Consider the following 25,184-nt stretch of genomic DNA (forward strand, 5'->3'; position numbering starts at 1 on the left):
TGTCCAAATCTGCCCTCTTCTCTCCATCAACCATCCTGTCTAGCTCATACTGGAAGACATCATCTCCCTCTCATACTAGATCACATCTGTCACATCAGTTGATAACCCCAGCATCCCTCAGCAGACCTAAACTATGGCAACAGCCACCCCAGGTCAACCTAGAACCCACACGGATGGGTTTTAATGCTTCTCAGTACTTAATGTCCCAAAAGGCCAGGATCATCAGCCCTGGACCTTGTCCAGACTCACACTATACTACTCTCCACACATAGACACCCAGTGCCCCAGACACCTCAGACACACCCTACACCATTCTTTATTTATTACACTGAACACATCCTTGACATCTCAGCCAGAATGTTGATTCCTCAGAGAAGGCTCTCCTAATCCCCTGGGCCAGTTACTTCTCACTCATTACTCTTTTTAACTATTTGTTGAATTCTTTTTGCTGTCCTGAATAAACTGTAAGCTCGATGAGTGCTATGGAAATATTTGTCAGGTTACTCTTTCTCTATTATGATAAAGAATATATCCTCCAGATGAATCTGTTACATAATGAGAAAGGGCAAAATAGGGCAGAGTGAAAATCTTGAAAACTACCAAAGGATTAAAAAATTGCAAAGATCATTTTCATACGGGGACACTAAGGAAAGGAAGTTCCAGGCTCTGGTAACTTAACATGGAGTTAAGAAACAGTGATTTGACATGGAGCTATTTTTGCCATGATTTACTTGAAAAATCACACTCTTAGGAAAAAAACAAAAATATTCATGGCCAAGTAGTTACTTACATGATTTATATGATATATATGATATCAGGGTTTCTATTCAATTCACTCAATTTTGAAGAACTAAGTAGGAAAGAAAAAAGTCATGTCCAGTTATGTCACTGTTTTGAGTCACCATCCCGCATATGGTGCAAACTAGTTGATCTGTCACAAGCACAAACATGTCAACTTGTCAATTCATTCATTTGTAAATGAACTTGCACTAAATGCCTATGTTTATAACCCAATAAAAGGCAATATCATATAGGACACTTTTAAACATTTCTTTCCTTTCTTAAATAGTACCTTATTGTCAAACAACAAAATTGATAATTCTAAAATTTAAAAGGTTAATCCTTACCTGAAAAGTAGCCCAAGTTTTCTTAAGAATCCATAAAATGCCTGATACATGTAAAGGCTGATACCTACCAAATACACTAATTGTACTAATATTGCTCATCTTCCAATTCAGTGAAAGAATTGAATGAGAATATAGGGAGAGATAGAGTCCCCTCAGGACACTGATTTATTAAGTTGGTTATCAAGAATAAATATTAGATATATTAGAAGGCACTTCTAAATATATTAGAAGAATAAAAGCTATATTAAAGGCCTAATTCATTCTAAATACCCTGCCAGAAACCTCATATACTTTACGTCCCTTCCTTAACATGAACTTATTAGGTAATTTATATCCTACTTCATTTATGAGGAAACTAAGATTTAAAGATTAGGTAACTTGTATAAAATCATCCAATCCAGGAGCCATCAAACTTCATCTGTAAATGGCCAGATATTTACTAATTTAGGCTTTGCACTACACAGTTGTTTCAACTAAACTCTGACATTGTAGGACAACATGTAAACAAATGGGTGTAGCTGTATTCCAATAACAATGTTATTTACAAAAACAGGCGGTGAGCAAGATTTGGCCCACAGGCTATAGTTTTTCAACCCCTAGCCTATCAGCAAAAGGAGTAACTGAGGTTCAAGTTCAGGTCTGCCTGAGCACAAGTCCATACTCCTCTTCTCCAACATCCTCTACCTCTAAGTACAAACAAAGCAAGGCACAAGATTTCAAAGTAGAATGCCCAGATAAACAGGAAACTGTGCCTGCCCTGGGAACTCACACTTCAGGAGGGGAGAAGACCTGTGTATACTTAACCATACTATGAAGAAGATAGTGATAAAGGGTATAACCAAGTCTCCATTTCCTCATTTCTATAAGTGACTAAGAATTCATTTTTTAACTAATCCCCTAAAAGAACCCATATCATAAAAAAATTGTGTTACAGGGAGCATGTATTATATAACAATTTATATTCCCAGTTGTTTAATTCACCTAGCTAAAAAAACTCACTGGTATGAGATCATTAAATTGATCTCCACTTCTTCCTTCAAAGAATGATACCATTTTAGGCAAAAAGTAACATTTCACTTAGTCTGTGCAGTCTAACCTCAGGCTACATGAATCCAATTTAACTGACAGGAGCAGTTCTCTAGTAACACTAGAGAAACAGATTTTACCCTGATAGTTAATAAAGTACAGATGGTCAGGGTTCAAAATCATGGTTCTGCCATTTACTAGCATGACCTTGCCTCAGATATCTTACCTGTAAAAGGAGGATAATACTATTTCCCTAAATGAGTTAATAAATGTAAAGCATTCCATAAAAACAATATAAGAAGAACAGTGGTTGGATATGTGAAAAGTTAATTGTGGTTCTAGACAACTTATGCATAACATTGCAAGTGAATGATCTGGATCTAGTGGTTTAGCAGAGAACAAAATAGAGACCTGTCAATAATTCTCCTGAGGTGTAGAAAGCAAGATGCAGACCTGCACAGAAGAGAAAACTCTCCAGGAACCCCAAATCCAGGCAGCTAGACTCTAGAGCAAGGAGAGCTCTTCTATAGTTCTAAAAGCCGCCAACTTAGCTGTGAAAAGCAGACAGATGCTAGTTTCCACAGTGCTCAGAGAACAGACACTGAAGAGACAAATCCCGATCCTATCCTCAAAACATCTGAAACTAGAGTGGACTGAATCAAACTAAAGCTGCAACAAAGCTCAGACTTAGCTCAACTACAAATCAGACTGACCTCACTCCTACTCTAGAAACCTGACAAACAAAGGGCCATGCCCTTTCTGAAAATAAGATTAACTTCATTTGCTAAAAGACAAAATATCCAGCACACAATAAAAAAAAAAAGCACAAGGTAAACTAAAAAACAAGAAAATATGATTTATGATTAAGAAAGTTAAGAATCAATAAAATCAGACACAAAAATGAATAAGAACTGGGATGATCAGATGGAGAGTTTAAAATTGCTATGTTCAAAATGCTAAAGGAGCTAATGAAAAAGATAACATGTGAAGAGATAGCAATATTTTAACAAAGTCATGGAAATTATTTAAAAAACAAATGTAAATGGTAGAAACGAAAAAATGTGACATCAATAATGTTGAATTCAATATATTTCAAAGCGGACTGGAATTGTGAGGGTAAAACTTCAATGACTTTAAAGACATGAATAGGAAATAGAAAGAATGAAAGAAGTTTTAAGAATGAAGAGAGATCTAAGGGAAAATAACCTGTTCAATTTCTGTATAATTGGAGTCTGAGAAGGAGAGGAAAGAGAGAGTGAATGAGAACAAACATTGGAAGAGAAAATGGCAGAAAACTTTCCAAAAGCAGTGAAAAAAAAATGTCAACCCAGAGTGCCTGGGTGGCTCAGTCAGTTAAGCACCCAACTCTTGATTTCAGCTTAGGTCATGCTCTCAGGGTTGTGAGATCAAGCCCCGCATCAGGCTCTGCACTAAGCGTGGAACCTGCTTAAGATTCTCTCTCTTCTTCTGGCCCTCCCCACTCTCTTAAAAAAAAAAAAAAAAAAGGCAACCCACAGATCCAAGATTCCCAGCAAACCCCAACAGATAAATACAAAGGAAACACACCTAAATACATAGTAGTCAAAATTGTGAAAACCAAATATAAAGAACACACTTAAAAGCAGAGAAAAAAAACACATTCAGTAAACAACTGTATGAATTACACCAGAAAAAGTGGCAATGGAACAGTATCTACCAAAATACTGAAAGAAAAAAGTTGGCAACCTGGAATTCATTTCCAAGGAAAATATCCGTTGAAAATGAAGATAAAATAAAAACAACCTCATAGAGACAAAAAATCTAAAAGAATAAAGGCAAACGAGGCTGAACCATGGACTGGCAAAAAGGAATGAAGAACACCAAAAAGAGTAAATACATGGGTAAATAAAAAATAAATTTTTTGTATCTTCAAAACACATGCATACAAAGAGAGAATGAGAGCAAGAGAAAAAGAGAAGGAGACTATAAGTTTCCTAAAAAGCCTTGACTGTTTCAAACAAAAATATCAATACTGTAGAGTGTAATGTATGTAATGGTAAATGTAAGATAAGACCATAAAGGGAAAGAGGTTTAATGAAATCACACTGTTGTAAGGTTCTTACATTGTTCATAAGGTAGGATGATATTGCTGGAAGGTGGGTCCACCACCTACCACAAAGGCCTCAAGAAATTCCCAAATATTAAGTTCTAAGGAATATAAACTCACAATCAAAACTCAAAATCATGCAAGAAAATATGATTCTATGAGCAGAAGAAACATAATGTAAAACTAGATACACAATATCTTAGGCACAAGATATAAAATAAGCCCATTAATATGTTTTAAAATTAAATGTGGGAATTAGAAATATGAGAGACTATAAACAAATGACAAATCAGCTTTTTAAAAACAACAATATAAAAATTCTACAACCAAAAAAAATAATGGAGAAATATCAAGAAAAAAATCAAGAATATATTAAATAGATCACTTTTTTTATGTTATGTTAATCCCCATACATTACATCATTAATTTTTGATGTAGTGTTCCATGATTCATTGTTCACGTATAACACCCAGTGCTCCATTCAATACGTGCCCTCTTTAATACCCATCACCAGGCTAACCCATCCCTCCACCCCCCTCCCCTCTAGAACCCTCAATTTGTTTCTCAGAGTCCATAGTCTCTCATGGTTCGTCTCCCCCTCTGATTTCCCCCCTTCATTTTCCCCTTCCTACTATCTTCTTCCTTTTTTTTTTTTTAACATATAATGTATTATTTCAGAGGTACAAGTCTGTGATTCAACAGTCTTACACAATTCACAGCACTCACCATAGCACATACCCTCCCCAATGTCTATCACCCAGCCACCCCATCCCTCCCACCCCACACCACTCCAGCAACCCTCAGTTTGCTTCCTGAGATTAAGAATTCCTCGTATCAGTGAGGTCATGTGATAAATGTCTTTCTCTGATTGACTTATTTCCCTCAGCATAATACCCTCCAGTTCCATCCACGTTGTTGCAAATGGCAAGATTTCATTCCTTTTGATGGCTGCATAATATTCCTATATATATATACCACCTCTTCTTTATTCATTTATCTCTTGATGGACCTCTTGGCTCTTTCCATATTTGGCTATTGTGGACATTGCTGCTATAAATATCAGGGTGCACATACTCCTTCATATCCCTATATTTGTATCTTTGGGGTAAATACCCAGTAGTGCAATTGCTGGGTCATATGGTAGTTCTATTTTCAACTTTTTGAGGAACCTCCATACTGTTTTCCAGAGTGGCTGCACCAGCTTTCACTCCAATCCAACAGTGTAGGAGGGTTCCCCTTTCTCTGCATCCCCCCAACATCTGTCATTTCTTGACAAGAAATTAATTTTAGCCATTCTGACTGGTGTGAGGTGGTATCTCATTGAGGTTTTGATTTGGATTTCCCTGATGTGATGTTGAGCACTTTTTCATGAGTCTGCTAGCCATTTCATTGTCTTCTTTGGAAAAATGTCTGTTCATGTCTTCTGCCCATTTCATGATTGGATCATTTCTTCTTTGGGTGTTGAGTTTAAGAAGTTCTTTATAGATTTTGGATACTAGCCCTTTATCTGATATGTCATTTGCAAATATCTTCTCCCATTCTGTCGGTTGTCTTTTGGTTTTGTTGATGTTTCTTTTGCAGTGCAAAACTTTTTATCTTGATGAAGTCCCAAGAGTTCATTTTTGCCCTTGCTTCCCTTGCTTTTGGTGATGTTTCTAGGAAGAAGTTGCTGCGGCTGAGGTCGAAGAGGTTTTTGCCTGTGTTCTCCTCAAGGATTCTGATGGAATCCTGTCTCAGATTGAGGTCTTTCAACCATTTGGAGTCTATTTTTGTGTGTGGTGTAAGGAAATGGTCCAGTTTCATTCTTACACATGTGGCTGTCCAATTTTCCCAACACCATTTGTTGAAGAGACTGTCTTTCTTCCATTGGACATTCTTCCCTGCTTTGTCAAAGATTAGTTAACCATAGAGTCGAGGGTCCATTTCTGGGCTCTCTATTCTGTTCCATTGAGCTATGGTTCTGTTTTTGTGCCAGTACCATACTGTCTTGATGATGACAGCTTTGTAATAGAGCTGGAAGTCCGGAATTGTGATGCCACCAGCTTTGCTTTTCTTTTTCAACATTCCTCTGGCTATTCAGGTCATTCCATACAAATTTTAGGATTATTTGTTCCATTTCTTTGAAAAAAGTGGATGGTATTTTGATGGGGATTGCATTGAATGTGTAGATTGCTCTAGTTAGCATTGACATCTCACAATATTTGTTCTTCCAATCCATGAGCATGGAACGTTTTTCCATTTCTTTGTGTCTTCCTCAATTTCTTTCATGAGTATTTTATAGTTTTCTGAGTACAGATCCTTTTTCTCTTTGATTAGATTTATTCCTAGGTATCTTATGGTTTTGGGTGCAATTGTAAATGGGATCGACTCCTTAATTTCTCTTTCTTCTGTCTTGTTGTTGGTGTATAGGAATGCCACTGACTTCTGTGCATTGATTTTATATCTGCCACTTTACTGAATTCCTGTATGAGTTCTAGCAGTTTTGGGGTGGAGTCTTTGGGTTTTCCACATAAAGTATCATATCATCTGCAAAGAATGAGAGTTCGAGTTCTTTGCTGATTCGGATGCCTTTTATTTCTTTTTGTTATCTGATTGCTCTGGCTAAATAGATCACTCTTAATTGAAGAGAGAATTAGAAAAAAAAGAAAGACGGGTGCCTGGGTGGCTTAATTGGTTAAGCATCTGCCTTTGGCTCAGGTCATGATCCCAGGGTCCTGGAATCAAGCCCCACATGGGGCTCCATCCTAAGCAGGGAACCTGTGTCTCTCTCTCTCTCTCTCTCTCCCTTCCCCTCCCCCCGGCTTGTGCTCTCTCACTCTCTCTCCTGCTCTCTCTCTCAAATAAATAAAATTTTTAAAGAAAAAAAAAACAAAGAGCTAAATAACCAAAAACTAATACCACAAACTATTCAATAATGTATTCAATGGAACACTGAAATGTGTGTGTGTCTGACAGAGCCAGTGAGAGAGTATATGTGTCTCTGAATCATAAAAATAAATTCCAATTGATTTATAGATCTAAACTCAAAAACAAAACAGAACTATAAAAGTATTAAAATAAATTGTAGGCAAATATATTGATGGATTTAGGATAAATATGAATTCTTAATATAACATTTAAAAGATAAAAGGCATATTGGAAGGACTAATAAATTTTTATTATATCAACATTTTAACATTCTGAAGGATAAAATACTATATAAATTAACATAAGATGATAAGACAAGAAAATATTTCCAATATAAAACAAAGACTGCTATCCAGAAAGTATTTTTTTAAAACCCACACTTTTGAAAAATAGGCAGCAGATTGATTCAAAAACTCTTCATAGCCAATAAACACATGAAAGATACCCAACTTCAAGAATAAAAGGTGAAAGGGCGCCTGGGTGGCTCAGTCATTAAGCGTCTGCCTTCGGCTCAGGTCACGATCCCAGGATCCTGGGATCGAGTCCCACATCAGGCTCCCTGCTCCGCAGGAAGCCTGCTTCTCCCTCTCCCCCTGCCCCTGCTTGTGCTCCTGCCCTCGCTCTCTCTCTCTGTGTTAAATAAATAAAATCTTTTAAATAAATAAATAAATAAATAAATAAATAAATAAATAAATAAATAAAGGGTGAAAAATGAAATAATGAGATGTAACTTTCAGATTATTAAATCAAAAAACATATGGTCTTGGGGTATATGAGATGTTATGGTAGCTCTGGAGAGGAATCTGGCATTATCAATCAAAATTTTAAATGCATATGAAGTATGCCTCAGCAATTGAATTTCTTAGAATATATCTTAGATAATTTATATCTGTGCAGAAGGAAGAATGTACAATCATCTCATTTCTGTTTATAACAGAGAAAACAGTTTCCTCTGGGAGGAACAGGAATTCTCTGTTGCTTAGATTTTATTTGTAATGTCTGGATTTTTTAATAAGAATAGAGTCAAGATTGAAATTTAAAATAGCAATGTAAAAGATCTAGTAAATCCATAAATACTGAGTTACGAAGAATTACACATTGTATTACTAAGTGAAAACACTACAGCCTGTTAAACTGTGATACCTTTTGGGTCCCCCAGGAACAGTGAGCCATTACATTCATGTATGTAGAGAAAAAGATCTGCAAGGACAACACACTAAATAGTATCAGTAGTTTTCTGTAAAAGAGAGTTGAGACCTCAAGAGTGTTCAGAATGGGAGAATGTCTTAACCATGTTTAGTATTCTCATATTAAAAAAAGAAAACCCACAGACAGACAAGGAAATTAAACCTTTTTTATTAAATATGTGTAACTTAAAATCAATGTAACTGTGGAGGTTTAGCCTATTTTCTTAAATGAAAATTTTAAATGAGCACTATGATTTCTTCTAAAGTCTTTCAGTGTATCAAAACTCCTTTCTAATCTAACCTCTAGAGACACCCAAAGACAACAAAATAAATAAATAAAATTCAACAGTCAGGGCTCATTGCCAGCCTTGTTTTATCTCATGTTTAATGAGCATGCCTTTTCCCAGAACAATAACACCCAGTGTAAAATGACTCACTATTATAAAGATTTAGATATATTGCTAGTGAACCAATGTCTCCTAAAACAAAACAAACAAATACTAAAATGCCTGTCACAACATGATTATTCTATAAGACAGCTCTTACTCCTGTCTCCTAAGTACAACTTTAAAGGAGCCCTTCTGTTGTACTTACTGCCCTCATTCCCACCCAGGGCAGCTAAAAGCTGAATGAAAAAGTATAAATTAGATCATATATTGAATACTGTACCTTTCCTGCTTAGGTCCCTTTCCCTCATCTAATACCATTCACAAACTCCCCTTCTAGCATTACCAAGTATTTTTAAAACCTGGTTTCATAAAAAATCACCACTGCAATGAACAGCAAGTATACCAATTTACAACATGGAATGATTTCTTTATGGCTCAGTTATTAAACCATGAAAAAGAGTGTTTATAATCAAAGTGCTGACACAACATTAACAACAATGGTGAGAAGGACATTGTTATAATACAGCTATTGCAGTTGTTCATTATTTGTGGTGGAGGGAAATCATGTTCCAATGGCTCTTCTATAAAACATCAGTTAAAGAAATGCCAATACCAGCATTCTCAAGCTGCCTCATAAGAAGCTCTCATTTTAGCTGACATAGCCAAAGTGCCACTAAAGCCAATTTTCAGTGCTATAGAAAAATTATGAAATTGAAGTACCTCCCCACACCCTTATTTATCTGACATGTTCATTACAGAAATGCAAAACCATAAAATAGGGCTGTCTGAGCTGGGAAAACAAAGAGTAATTAATCACATTAACAGAAAGCTAGCTTACAAAGTGCTGATCAACAAAACATGGAAGAACCATTTCTGGAGAGGTGGCTCATTTATCAGGGCTGAGGAGAGAACAGGATCTCAGGTAAGGACAGGGCTGGCATGAATTCTGAGTGATTAGGAAACTGAATGACAGGTTTCCTGCAGTCATCTTTTGAATGGAAATTCCACAGGCTCCAGCGAATTTCATACTAGCAAGTGAATTCTCCAATTTAAATGCCCACATTGATTTTGTACTGTAAGTGAAAACATACATTCACTCAACAAATATCAGTTAATCATCATGTTCCAGGCACTGGGCAACTGCAGTGAATGACAAAGATCCAGGCCTCAATGAAGTTACCTTCTGCTGGGACAGCAGAAAAACTAAACCAGTAGATTATTTAGATGGTAGAAGATGTCAAGTGCTATGGGAGTGGACCATGGAATAATCTAGGGAAAGTGATGCCAGCAGATTCTGGCCTTTTCTAATAGGAAAGGTGATCAGAAATTTAAGAGAAGGAATAACTGATAAGGCTTCATAGGCCATGAAAAAAGGCAACAACTTTATTCTGACTGAGACAGCAAGGCACTGTAAGGTTTGAGCACAGCAAGAACATAATCTGACCTACATTTTAACTGGATCATTCCAATGGCTGCATTGACAGCAGATGATAAAGGTTCAAGAGCATAAGTAAAAAATGCTAAGCAAAATAAGTCAGCTGGAGAAAGATCAATACCATATGATTTCACTCATATGTGGAATTTAAGAAACAAAACAAATGAACAAAGGAATAAAAAAGAGAGACAAGCCAAAAAACAGACTCTTAACTCTAGAGAACAAACTGATGGTTACCAGAGGGGAGGTGGGTGGGGGACGGGTGAATAGGTGATGGGGATTAAGGAGTGCACTTGTCCTGATGAGCACTAATGTACAGAATTGTTGAATCACTATATTGTACGCCTGAAACTAATAGAACACTGTATGTTAATTATACTGGAATTGAAATAAAAAACTTAAAAAAAAACACAAAAAATGTAGAAACGAAAAGAGATGGTAGGCTACTGCCAGAATCCAGGAAAGAGGTAATGAGTAGATTAGTCTGGGTAATATGAGCAGAGGCAATTAAGAAGTGGCCAGAATTCGGGGCGCCTGGGTGGCTCAGTTGGTTAAGCGACTGCCTTCGGCTCAGGTCATGATCCCGGAGTCCCGGGATCGAGTCCCGCATCGGGCTCCCTGCTCGACAGGGAGTCTGCTTCTCCCTCTGACCTTCCTTCCTCTCATGCTCTCTGTCTCTCATTCTCTCTCTCAAATAAATAAATAAAATCTTAAAAAAAAAAAAAAAGAAGTGGCCAGAATTCATTTTAAAAGTAGCCAAGATAGAATTTACTGTTAAATGTGGGTATGAGAAGAAGAAAAGCATCAAATCTAACCCTACAGTTTTTGGCTTCAGCAGCTAGAGGGCCTAGAAGCAGGAGACCTGTAGGACAAGATCTGGAATTCAGTCTGGGACAGGGTGAACTTGAGCTATCTATTAGGCATGTGAAAGGAGACACTGCTCATGAAATTGGCCATAGTGCTCCACTGAGCTAGATACTGATACATACAGGCAGGCCATCAATGACTAGTTGCTGTTTAAAAGCATCAAAGCTATGACATGGATGAGATTACTAAATGAGCTAGTGGAGAGAAGAGGCCCAGGTTTGAGTTCTGAAGAGTGCAAAGAAGTGGCCAGTAAAGAAAGAGGAAAAGCAGGAGTGTGTAGGGTCCCAGGAGCCAAGAGAAGATGGTGCTTCAAACAGGAGACAGTGGTCAACTGACAGAAGAACAGAAATTTCTACAAAAACATGTGACTAGAATAAGTTTAAGAGAGAAGTGGGGGAGAAGAACTGGAGAGAAGAATAAATACACGAATGAATAAAGACAAGTCTTTTAAGGAGTGTTACTATACATAGAGGCATGGAGAAATAGGGTGGAGCTGGTGAGGAAGAAGGATCAAGAGAGGTGTTTTTTTGTTTTGTTTTGGTTTGGTTTGGTTTTTTGGTTTATTTGAAAATGGAAGAAATAGCAGCTTATCTGGATGATAATGAGAATCACCTAGAGAGGGGAAACCTGCCGGTATGGGAAAGAAAGGGATGAATTATTGGAACTATGATCCTGTGTGTAATAAGAGAGGGGGTGGCCATAGGTAGGAGCAGAGATATTGTGGATATCATGCAGGTGGAAACTTGCAGATGTCCACTGATGGCTTCCTGTTGCTTGGTGAAATATGAAGTTCACAAAATGAGAGTAAGGATGGGGTAGAAGAAGGGAAGCTTCAGGTGACAGAGGTATGAAACAGTCAACCTGGACAATGAAAGAGGGAATCCATGATGGGAATGCAGAATGAATTACAGACATCACCAAGGACACATCAATAGTTACAAGTTGAAAGCAAGAGCAATCTGATAGTGGGTGTTTCTCCACAGCCATATTCAGCTACAGGGCTGCAGGCGCAGAGCAGATAGATAATAGGATTTCCCAGGGTTGAGTTGTACTTAGGGAGAATAACAAAGTTAGCAAGTGGAAGGAGAACTGAAAGTGTGCAAGGAAACATAGTAGCTAAAAACAGAAGTAAGGGCAAGAGGAGAGGGAGAGACTGAAAAACTGGAGCATTACTGGGAGTCACAGTGGGGTAAAGGATTGCTGGATTCCAGGAACTAGAGAGTGTGAGCTAGTAAGACAGAAGAAAGCAGTCTGAGAAAGATGCCTCAGACTGGGCGAGGACACAGGAAATGCAACATACCTAGTGGAATGCCAGTTAAGAGTGAAAACAAATGAATGACCCTTTCAACAATGCTTTCTACTGAATACTGTATTAGTTCTTTATTGTTCTTTATTATTGCAATGACAAATTACCTCAAACTTAATCACTTAAAATAATACAAATTTATCCCAGTTCAGCAGGTCAGAAGTCCAAAATGGGTCTCATTGGGCTAAAATCAAGGTGTCAGCAGGGTCATTCATTTCTGGAGGTACTCAGGGAGAAAGTATTTCTTTGTCCTCTCTAGCATTAAGGGGTGGCCCACATGCCCTGGCTCATGGTCCTCCTCCATCTGCAAAGCCTACAACAGCAGGTCAAGAGCTTCTCATTTCACCTCATTCTGACCTCTTCTGCCACCCCTTTCCACAGTTAAGAACCCCTGTGTCTGAATTGGGTAAACCCAGATATCATAAGATCAACTGATTAGCAACCTTAATTCCATCTACTACCATAATTCTGTTTTTTTATGCAACATGACAAACACACTCATAGGTTCCAGGGATTAGAACATGGACATCTTGGGGCGGGGGGTGTATACTTACTACATTGTAACTATTTAAATGTCATCATACATCCATTTGTATGAATGGAATGTAACAGAAGAATATAAAGTCATACATACTCTGTTTCAAATTCGATTTTTCCCTGGATTTATCTTCCTAATAGCATTGCTTACACCAATATAAAAATTAAATTTGCAGAGCACCTATCTGATAGCAGGGTAGTGAGCCAAGCACACGATCAGTGGCAAGAAGCACCTCTGTAATTTAAGACTGGTCAGAGGCCATCTACATGAAACTTAATGCATAATCCTATTTCCAGGAACCTGAGCAAAGTACTTCAAGTTGAACATACATCTTACTTTGTTAAAACTGTACAACATTTGGCTTTCAAATAAAAACCCAGCTGGTTTATTCTTTCTTCCCAGCATGACCTTCCATAACAAATAGCAAAGTACTTGATTTCTTCATCCTGCCACTGGACTAATTTTTGCTATTCATGAGAAATGCCTGCACTGCACTTTTTTCCCCCTCCACTCTTCCTAGGGATGCCTTTCCTCACTGCTAAGGAGATGTGCCTCGTAGCCCAGTGACCTCCGGGCACACACATCCTGGTGTGTAGTACAGTATGTTATGCTCCTATAATGTCAGTCATTATTCTTCCTGACTTTACTTGTGCTCTCTGGTTGAAGCACTTAAGATTAATGAGGCATTTGTTCTCAATCAAGAAGCTATTTATGAATATAGTTCCACTTACAATAAGCTGTGTAGACTTCTCTTTCTTTCTCTCCATTACCAAGTGGAGGGAGGGAGGAGAATGATGTTTATTGAAAGGAGGAAGAAAGTACAGAAAAAAAATGATTTGTGACTTTTTAGCCTGTAAGCAGTTCCCTAATAGGAAGGCCTCCACATCATAGCTATGTTGTCAGCATAATTGATATTCTCAAATGTGCTGTTCTGTTTGGTTAAAGTAAAATAATTATTACCACCCTGGCCTTTGTGAGCCAAGGTTTAAGTCTGCAGCTGTTTAGAATAATCTGCCTCTTCAGGAGGCAAGAGGTAATTGTGAAGCCAAATGTATTCGGAGAGTGTGGTCCTAGATAGTGGCTTACAGGGACACCTCAATGGAGAGGAGTAATTACATAAGCAACCACTTGACTACAAACAGCCACCACCCACTTGTGAATGCCCTGCCTTTAACAAGAATAGAGTCTTTCTGTTTCTACTAGTTTCACTGTATATGAGGATCAAAGTCAGCCTGCACCTGGTCTTAACAGTATCTCATGGAATTAAAAAAAAAAAATACAGCATAAAACACATCACAGGGAGCAGCTGCGCCACCATGACCTCTCAAGGCCATAAGCCAATCTGATCTAAAAATCAATGGCTCTGATCTACAAAGCCACTTCAGAGCTCTTCGTAAAAGAAAAATGTCAATGCTGTTGTCAGCTGGAAAATTGGATTCAGGAGATTATCCAGTTCTGGGAAAGGTCCTGTGGGCAGAATCCAGAGTACATATGAAAGGGTAAAGTAACTGCTCTACTCAACCACCCAGTAAGGCTAATTAACCTACATTAAGTAGATAACACATTCTAGTGTAATTACACTAGAAGTTAGTGCTGGCTTAACTCTCAATGGAAACAAACAAAAATCATTCAAAAACCTTGTTCAAAAACTGGTCAGTTGCTTAGCCTTCTTCCCACTCTAAAAACAAGAAAGTGAGGTAAATGGGCCTGGAAATCTGAAGGCCTGAGCACTGCCACGAATCAAGGCTGTCTTACCATACTGTGGGGCAATCCAGGGGGTAAAAGACTTACTCTCTCAAACCCTGGTTCATCATCTGTAAAAGATTTCTGACAGAGATGAAGAACTCTTTAGTCCTTACATTTTATGGAAGCTGTATGCTGCTTAGTTTATATTTAAATCAATAGTTATTCTGAATTTGTAGGTCAAAGGTTGAAAAATAAAACCTTACTTTTCTACAATAAAAGACTTTCAAAGAGCATAATGATTGGCAATTTCCAATATCTATTCAGTACCATTATTTTTATCTGGGGAGTTAAAGAGGGAGAATAAGGGTTGTGTTATGTGGTAAAGGTAACATACACCTTAAACTTACACATTTTCTTTAATAATCTCCAGTCTAAGAGAACTTCTATTAAAGAGAGAGGGAAAGCACTACCTTGAGATTCAACAGAGATAAGTTAGGGTTGCTTCATAACAGATGCACCTCCATCTATAGGACCCCACTCTCAACGCAAAGTGGGAACCAAAGACTACCTAATAAACCACCTTCGTCCACCCACCAATCATCAGGCAGAGTAAACAGAAAGTTACACAGGTTGGCACTTCATTGTTCCCAAAGATCTGACAAGCTACCACTTCCAAGAGGTCAATCCTTTTTACCTGAGACCTAAAAGTTGACAGACTAAGGTATACTCCAAAGACCAGGAGTTCAGACAAATGCATTCCAACAAATGACTTAGATTCTCCCATCTACAAGCTTTAGCAACACCATTGGAGTGAGTTTTGTAAAGACCACTACCTCAGTAGCGGGAGGGGAAGAATGAAGCGGGGAAAATCGGAGGGGTAGACGAACCATGAGAGATGATGGACTCTGAAAAACAAACAGGGTTCTAGAGGGGAGGGGGGTGGGAGGATGGGTTAGCCTGGTGGTGGGTATTGAGGAGGGCACATTCTGCATGGAGCACTGGGTGTTATGCACAAACAATGAATCATGGAACACTTCATCTAAAACTAATGATGTAATGTATGGGGATTAACATAAGAATAAAAAAATAAAATAAATAAAAAAAAAAGACCACTACCTCAGGAATTTCTAGAATTTAACTTTGTGACTATGATTTATGCAGAAAAAAGACTTCATTTTCTTTCAGAAGTCAAATAAAATAGCTACGTTCAGCCGTGGAGGGCATGAATGGCAACCCCTACCCAATCTATAGATATCACTTGCGTATGGTCAAGCAGTAAAAAAATAAACACCAAAATGTTTATTTTTAATCATTGCAATTGTATATTCCATTCTTTATAAGAGGAACAGAAATGCAAATCCCAAAAGATCATCAAGGTATAACTTGCTCATATCTATGTGTTACTCTATTAAAAAAAAAATAAGAAGAAAAATAAAAGGCATAGTGAATAAATGTGAAAACATATTTCATGTTTGCATTTTGATTTCCTGAAACCATTTTGGGGAAAAAAATGTTGTATTACAGAGATGCTATGTTACACATATGCAATATAATTTCATTATTCTACATAGTACAATAAATGCTATTCAATAGATAATAAATGTGTGCAATTACCTAGTTTGTGCATTTCAGTATACAGAATGAAAACTCCAACCCATAAAGTGTTTTTTAAGTTTTTCATTACAAAATCTGCTTTTTCATACAATGGCAATATTCACCCAAGAATATAATATGTAGCTACTTTTTTTAATACTGTATTACTTTCAAATAAAAATATTGAAACAAATTCTCCTAAATTAAGTGTAACAGGATATACTGAAATAAAAAAGAATTTAGAGGCTAATACATATTGTCATGCATTCCCAAACAGCAAGTAGATAAAGTTATAGTAAGGCCTTGAAGTCACTGGCCTGTTAAAAATTTCCTTTAGCTCATAAAGACTACACTGATCTGGTCAATAATTACCAGTGCCACTTGTATTCCTATACTTCCTAACACCTCTAACTAGGTTAAGAAGTGAATAATAAATTTAATATGCTAGAAGGGCCCCAATTCTTAAGGAAAGCTAATTAAAGCAAAATGGAAATACAAAGCAACACAGAATCAAGGGATTTTAGGGTCAGAAGAGACCTTAGATATAATCTCTAATAGAACCTTCTCATTACATTGCTTTTAAATCTTTCTTTAATTTAGATTTTTTGTTTAGATTATATGTATGTGAGCTACTGTGCTTACCTTACCCTCCCAAGAATTATTTAAGGTAATAAAAAAGCCCCCTAGTAAGACATAGCACAAATGATACACGCTTTATTTGAAATTTTTCACACTGACAATGGAAAACTACAGCACAGGTTTAATGCTGCCAAGGACAGGAGACTGGAAACTTATGATTTGTCAAAGTCATAAATCTGAGTGTGATGTGACTTTCCATGATAAGTTACCAATCCTTACATGCAGTTTTCATCACCACTTATGGCACTAAAACAAAACTTCACAGCCCCTATCCCCTGAAAGGTCCCTGAAGAAATATCCAAATTACCTAGACAGAAAAAAAATCACCAGACAGCTACATTATCCTTAAATTTTAAGAAGAGAAAATCTTATCCATATTCCTTTTTAACCTCTTCAACCTGCTTATATTTATTTACCCTTTGGAATTCTATATTATAAATTCTTCAAAAGATAATATAGAAAATCCTATTTTTACTCTACATAATATTAAACACATGGATTACTTTTTAGAATAGTAGTAAGTATTTAGTTTACCAGCCCATTCCAGACATCTAACTAACATCTTTCTTCATAATCAGAAGTGTATCCCTAAAGGAGTATTCAGGTATTTCACAGAAATACCCATACTGGAAATTTTTTTTTAAGTGCAGGGATAAAAAAGAAAATGGTGGGAAAAAATCTCAAAGAAATCAATACAAATTCTGCATTTTTACAGTAAGAATACTAGCATTTTTAATTAGTAGTAACTTGCAGCCATTAAACAGTGGAAATCGCAGATTAGAGAAAACTTCAGCAATTTAGATCAAAAGTGATTAGACTCACATTAAAAATCAAAATAGTAAGAAACACATGCTAGAATCAGAGTACTGACAGTATACCCCTAAAAAGAGAACTTGGTAATGTCTGGCATGTGCTCTCAAGTCATACTGTAACAGAGTAAAAACTGCTTCAAATCAATTTTATAAATAGTCCCCAAAAGGTCAAAAACAAACAGCTGAAAATAAAATAATCCAATACAGTTGGGTTTTAAGCCATAAGCTGAAACATAGCTTTCAGGTAGTTGTATCTATTTACCTGAGCGGTACTGAAATAGGAAAATAGGCACAAAGCAGTAACATTTAGTTAGAATGATGGGATGTACAACCTGAATCTCAGGATAGACAGGTATTTGGGGGGTTCTTTATTTCATTTCATTTGAATTTGGATATAGAGCCAGGATCCTAGAATCTAAATTAGGGTACAATCCAAAATTTGTAACTAATCTCTTCCCCCAACACATTCAGGTGAAGCTGGCAGTAAGGCATCTTCTTCCTTGTTTTAACTGACGCAAATGGATAAAGTAAAGACAGTAGCAAAATGAAACACAGTGAGCACTGAAGCGAGACTCTGGAAACAGTGAGAGCACTGAAGGCCACAAATAAAGGTCTGGCCCATATCTCTGCGATCACAACCTTCTTACTTTATGTTTCATCCGTTCAGAAATGATCCAACACTGCACCAGGCATTAGGGGTGCTACAGAGGTCAATGAGACAAAGTTCTGGCCTCCGGTTACTTAAAAACTATCACAACAGTTGGGGCCAGAGTGACGTCCCTCGTTAGAAATGGTAAATAAAAAGACAGCTGACCACTGATTATTGATTCCAGCCTTGCATACATCCTCAGTTACCTCGCCCAGGTTGATAGTAAGAAAACCAACTACCTTCTAACGTTAGATGAAATAATCCCTACAATGCCTTTGCTTCCAAAATTTAAATTATTGATGCCTGGGGCGCCTGGGTGGCTCAGTCGTTAAGCGTCTGCCTTCGGCTCAGGTCATGGTCCCAGGGTCCTGGGATCGAGCCCCGCATCGGGCTCCCACTCCAAGGGAAGCCTACTTCTCCCTCTCTCACTCCCCCTGCCTGTGTTCCTTCTCTCGCTGTGTCTCTCTCTGTCAAATAAATAGGTTAAAATATTTAAAAATAAACAAAAATAAATTATTGATGCTTACCTCCATGATACAGTTACTATTATAGTCTCCTCCCCACCCGCCTTACTGAAATATAACTGACATATAACACTGTAAGTTTAAAATGTATAACATAAAATGTATAACATGATGATTTGATTTATATATATATATTTAGAAATGATTACCGAAATAAGATTAGGTAGCACATCCATCACCTCACATAGTTTCTTTTACTTATTTATTTTTTCTGGTGAAAACTTTAAAGAACTTAGCAACTTTTCTTTTTTTTAAGATTTTTATTTATTTATTTGACAGAGATAGAGAGAGAGCGAGCACAAGCAGGGGGAGCGGCAGGCAGAGAAGCAGGCTCCCCGCCGAGGAAGGAGCCCAACACAGGGCTCGATCCCAGGACCCTGGGATCATGACCTGAGCCGAAGGCAGCCGCTTAACCGACTGAGCCACCCAGGCACCCCAATCTTAGCAACTTTCAAGTACAGTACTATACAATAGAGTATTTCTAACTACAGTTGTTACTATGCTGTATATTAGATTCCCAAAATGTATTCATTTTAAAACTGGAAGTCTGTACCCTTAACCACCTTTATCTATTTCTCCCATGCCCCCCCACCCACGGTCACCAATTAACTTTCTGTTCCTATGAGTTCAGCGTGTTCTTTTAAGATTCCACATTTAAAGAGAGTATACAGTATTTGCCTTTCTCTGTCTGACTTGTTTCATTCAGCATAGTGCTCTCAAGGCCATTTATGTTGTTGCAAATGACAGGATTTCCTTTTTATAGCTGAATATGAAATTTCAGTGTGTATCTCTATATATACCCCTCATTTTCTTTACCCATTCATCCAACAATGAGAACTCTTTAAAATGAATCTTTAAAAAACAGAACAACCACATTCAAGTCTCACATATACCTTATAAAGATAAATATAAGGTATTTCAGGCTACCCTCTTCTTACTCTCCAGGTGTGCCAAGTACTCATCATAAAAGGAAACAGAATTAGCTAGAACAATCACATCTGTTGTATAAATATATATCCCAAGCAAAATATGTTATTGAAATGTTTTGCATTCATGATGAATAATAAATCTTACATTTACAAAGTACATTTAAAAAGAAAATCCCAGGAAATAATTAGGAATTAGAGTTAGTGATGTACAAACCAGCAATCAAATGTCATCTGACCTCCCTTGCACTGTTAGATTTCCATTACCTCCTGTGGAACCTCCATTAAAAGGAGCCCCAAGGCTTTTCTGGAACCTAAAACTGACAATGTGAGATTGATTCCTAAAGATGTCAAGTCTAAGGATACTTTTAAAATGTAATCATTCCAGGCACAAAATCCAAAGAATCATACTTGTCTACTAAAAATTAATATTGTAACACTCACAACCACACTAAATAAGGGATTTAAAGCCAAAATACTGATATTATCACTTACTCCTCTGCAATGCTTAAACTGCAATTCACTGATTTCTCAGGAGAAAAAAATAGGAATCAAGCTTCATAGACAAAGTTCACACAAATGGATAAATTGAAAAAACAACTGGTGCACTGTGAATTCAGATCATTTCCACTTAGAAATAAGATATTAGGTGGGTCTAAAAAAATCATTGTAAAATTGTATTCGAGAGTTTCCATTTTTATTGCATGGTATCAATAATAAAACACAAAAGACATTGTATTTTCTAAGGGTGTGAGGGATTAAGATTAATAGGAGCTTTAAATTAGTTCTAAAGAGTCATTAATCTAGTACTTCCTTCTTAAGACATGCTAAAGGAAAACAGCATAAACTATCACAAACAGCCTCAGAATCAGGGTGGGTAACGTAGGCCTGGCCCTAGCTCTGCCATGCAAAGGACAATGGTACCTTGGGAAACAGGACTGTTCAGTGTGTGAGCAAAGGAGTCAAGCAGTAACTGTGGATGGAACAGAGAATTCTTCAAACCTTGGTGAACTGGATTAGAATATCTCTAATCTCTAAACCTATACTTCAGGGTGAATGAGAGGATCACAGGCCACACTGATTCTACAAAGCTTTAATTTGGCTCATATAATAAATATAAGACCTGCATGGCAAACAAGAACTGAATATACTTATTACAGCACGACTTCCTGGCTGATTTTAAGATACTCTGTATTTACATAATTTTTGTTAATATAATGATCACATCAGAGGAAATACAAAAATGTTTTCTGGGCCCACTAATGAAAGACTTCTTAAATTGGAGATATTACCTCTAACACGAAACAGATCAGATTATTTGGGCTATAAAGAATGTCCATACTTTCCCTCATTTTTCCCTCACTACCTAAAGTGAATGCCAGCAATAAAATCATTCAGAAAGACATTCTCAGACATCTTTAATTTATAGTCACCATACATCTCTTTCAACACTGAGAGCTAAACATACATATCATGCCATAAATTTTTATCATGCAAGGCATTTTCCTTATATCGTCCTTCAGGATTTTAATCTGGTTGCAAAGAAATTTAACTCATTAGAGATCATTGAGAAATAAAGCAAATGCTACTATTACAATTGAAATCATCTGCTCTGAGATTAAGAGTGAGGGATACAATGTTAAGATCTAACAGGTCCTAATTTTCAAAAATGTTCTGATGCTTCTTGAAAGAGAATTTTTAAGAAGTAACGAGGTAGCACATAATTAAATGGAAAAATAGGTGACATGATGGGTTAGTGGAATAGAACTTAATGCTTGGATGTAAGCTGAAGTTTCAACAGGGTTCATCAGGAAAAACAATTAAGATGAGGAGGAATCTTTGTACCTTAAGTGGGGTATCATTTGTTGTTGAAAGATTCTGTCTCAAGTTCACAGACTGAGACAGAGCAGTCTGTCTCACCTGGCAAAGAGCAGACTCCAAAGTTTGTTGAAGTGTGAATGTATGAATGAATAAGTGGGGAAAGACTCATACCAGTGGAAAAGTTATGTATGGCATGGTTTTGTCAGGGGTCAGGGAGGATCCTCATCTTGAGTGTTACTTAGAATATTTATTTTCAAGAACTATAAAATAGACCTGGGCAGGAAAATGAAGGAATATTTTAGACTTGTTCAGATAAATTGGCATTCTCTGTAGGCTCCTGAGTAGAACAGTAACACCTAGAAATTTATTTAATATTTCTATGATGAATAGAGCCACCAGACAGGATGATTTGAAAAGAGAAGACTAGAAATATAGTAAGTGTAGAAGTGCACACAAAAGCATGTGTACAACCTTACCTTATTGCTAGATTTAAATGTGTTCACAGTGGAGAAAGTGAGAAGAGGGGTTAAAAGATATTAAAATAGGCCACTTACTGCTGTCCATGCATTTCTTTTGCAGCGGGCACATAGCCATCCATCACATATCTCGTGAGAAGGGATACCATAGCAACCTATAAAATAATAGTATGGATTCATGAATTAGGTCTTTTGCATTTTGGTATTATACATCTTAGCACTGAATAACTAAAATCAGAACAACTGCCCACCAGTTGTCACTGCTTAGAACAAAACATAAACAAGGCTGTCTCAAAGATACTTTTGGCTCTCATGCCTTATGGCTAAAAGGATATCAGCCCCAGGAAACATGAGAGTATGGGTCTTAATCATTACTAATGCTCACAATAGTTATCAGATAATTCTTGAATGGGCAATAATTAAATTTCTAATTTGTTGGGTCTAGTTCTTTACTCATACAAAACATATTTCAAAGTTAGTTGCAATTCATGAAGGAAAATTTGGGGAAGCTTTAAAATAATACAATAAATAAACTTTGACATATTTTGTAAATTAATATAATTTAAAATTACATTTCAGAAATTGTTTAATTAGCTTTAATTTCAATGATAGGGACAGAGGATGCACAATTCATGGTTAGTGATGAAGGGGTATCTTCAGTTCTATTTGTCTATTCAATACATGCCTGACTCAAAATAACTGTGTAAGGAAATAGCTGATGATGCAAATATAAGCAGCAATTATACAGTACCAACAAACATGTGTTACTCTGACTGCCTTTCAAAGGGCTTTGAAAGATTTAAAGAAGTAATTTTTAATATCAAATTTCTATTACATTTAAATGAAAGAGAAAATAACAGAGATGTAATTACCAAAGAAAAGCCTATCATAGTTAACTAAGACTATAAAATGTTTAGTTCAAGCATATGTTTATGAAATACTATGGCTAAATTGTATAGCTTGTACATTCGGGAATCAAAATTAAATCCTAGTTTTTTTGGTGAAATGATGCATTGGCTGTTATATACTTTAAATAATGTAGGGTGAATGTGTATGTATATATATATATATGTGCGTGTGTGTTACAGATTGATATAAGTACAACAAGAAGGTTGCTATATTTCAAACACATTATGTTCAAATCTCTTGGGAAGCTGACAGTATCTAATCAATCAATAAATGATAGACAGTGAGGCTATTTCAACCCTAACGTAAGTCTAGTGTTTCTCTGGGGTAAATACAGAAGGTAATGCCTATATTATAACTATTCATGCTACACTGACAGAGACCATACATAAGTATGTTAACATGACATATGATTTGGTAAGATCTGGAATATTAAAATGCCTTAAAATAGACTTGCAATAAAAATTAGATCCCTTTTCACATTTTAGAGGACTTACATGGCAGGCAAATAAAAAAAAAAAATGTATTTGCCATTTATCCCATGATGTGAAAATACCAAATTGTGACAGGTATGGAACCTAACCATCTCAGTCCTGCGGGGAAAACAACTGTAATGACTGTTCTCCCCTGGAAGGCAACAGAGATCTCCTTACCCTCACAAAGAATAAAAATTAAACTCTATAATTAAATTTAACAATAATTCCCCAAATCACCAAAGAAATATTCATGTCTCTTTAAAAAGTACAAAGAAAAATAATCATGAATCAACATCAGAGGTTAAAATTAAGTTTTTACAAACTATCTCTTAAGTAAAATTCAAATATGTGAAAGGAGCCCCACAATGACCCCACATCTGGACAACAAACAGAACAAAACTGTTCTCCACTGATACTGCACAAAACTGTAGAAAAAGGGATTATTATACTTACTCATACTTTTATCAGAAGAAATGTGAGAAAGAATGATCTAACCATTAAGAATGCCAATAGTTCAATGCAATAGATTTGGTAGGGGACAAAACGGTGAGAAACAAAGATTATGTGAAGCACTGAAAAGCCAGTGATTGATGAATGAGAGATTCATTTACTTGCATGAACCCGTACGCAGCACTTTGCACAGGAAATCAGAAGACTTGTTCCATCCTCTTCCAGAAAGGCATTAGGCGGAGAATATTCTATATTTTCTTCACTATAAATAAAACACATCTCTGGAATGAGGGGCTTAGTCTTTCCTCCTGGAGTAACCACTTCGTCTAATTTTGTCTCCCATCTAGAATCATTTTCTTCATTGCTGCTATCTGGCTGAAAAACATAATATTCCCACATGAGTGAAAAACATGCAAAAAAGTTCATCATTTGTTCTGGTCACTCAATTCCACTAATAGCTGTTCCATGCACTAACTTCCAGCTTCTGTTCTTCCTGTTGTTTTCCTTGATACAACTATTAGCTTTTTATCAATGTTCCTCTTCAGGCTCCCATCCAGAAGCTAAGCTGTAGAAACAGGAGGACATTCTGTGCATCTGCTTGTACGAAAAAGTGATAACCTGCTAAAACTATATTCTTACATAAACAGTTCAGGGAAAGCATCAATTTTTCTGAGGAATTTTTATTTCTTTCTTTATTTTCACTAGGTTAGCAGACCTGGTTTCATATACTGAAGAATTTTACCTGGTTACACTTGAAGGAATGTTTTCAAAGACCTCAGTTTTAATCTGTGCAACAGTTTTTAGAGAATTTTTGAAGGTTGTGCCTCACCACAAAGTTTTTAAAACATCAAGACAGAATGACCTGGCAAGTGTCACTAAATAAGAAAATATAGTGTGCAAAACAAAACTGTCATCTCTCACCAAAATATATGAAAAACATTTAGCGCTTAACTAAAATTCTAATTAATGAACTATCTTATCTCCAGAGATCTTATATTAATAAGTTTCTCTATATCTTATAATTTTAGTGAGAATTTTGTTAATTATTGGGGAAATACAAAGGCAGATTATGATATAGAAATAAGAGTCAATAAAAAGTTAACTTTTTCCAAGAAAACAGACATTCAATGACTAAACGGAAAATAGTTTGTCACTCACAAGGGCCCCATCGAAAACAAGTGAGTTAAGTTTACTTTCTATATTTTCAAAGATCTGAAAATGTGGCAAATCACACAATTTCATGCCCTGAAATGTCTGAACAAAAAAGTGTTTATATGAACTCTAAAAGAGAAGCAATCTTAAAATACTTCTGATTCCATTATTGATAATATAACTCAGAACACAGTGCTCACATCAAT

General features: G+C 36.6%; 1 protein-coding gene across 11 annotated transcripts in view; it reads right to left on the bottom strand.

The window, feature by feature from the left end:
- The window catches only part of KDM4C (lysine demethylase 4C), a 457,231-nt gene that overhangs the window by 116,740 nt on the left and 315,307 nt on the right, over positions 1-25,184 (bottom strand). For 10 of the 11 annotated variants that reach the window (XR_004676204.1, XR_004676205.1, XM_034987990.1 and 7 more), the window contains 2 exons: positions 23,988-24,201; positions 22,073-22,149 (listed from right to left, as the gene is read on the bottom strand). Coding sequence is in view for 9 of the 11 variants with exons in the window: in XM_034987990.1 (XP_034843881.1) it covers positions 22,073-22,149; positions 23,988-24,201 (291 nt within the window). In the remaining 2 variants the exon portion in view is untranslated. The other variant, XM_034987999.1, reaches the window with a different exon arrangement.

Source organism: Mirounga leonina, unplaced genomic scaffold (assembly GCF_011800145.1).
Source record: "Mirounga leonina isolate KUSES-001 unplaced genomic scaffold, KU_Mleo_1.0 Mir_447, whole genome shotgun sequence".
NCBI classification, from domain to species: Eukaryota; Metazoa; Chordata; class Mammalia; order Carnivora; family Phocidae; genus Mirounga; species Mirounga leonina.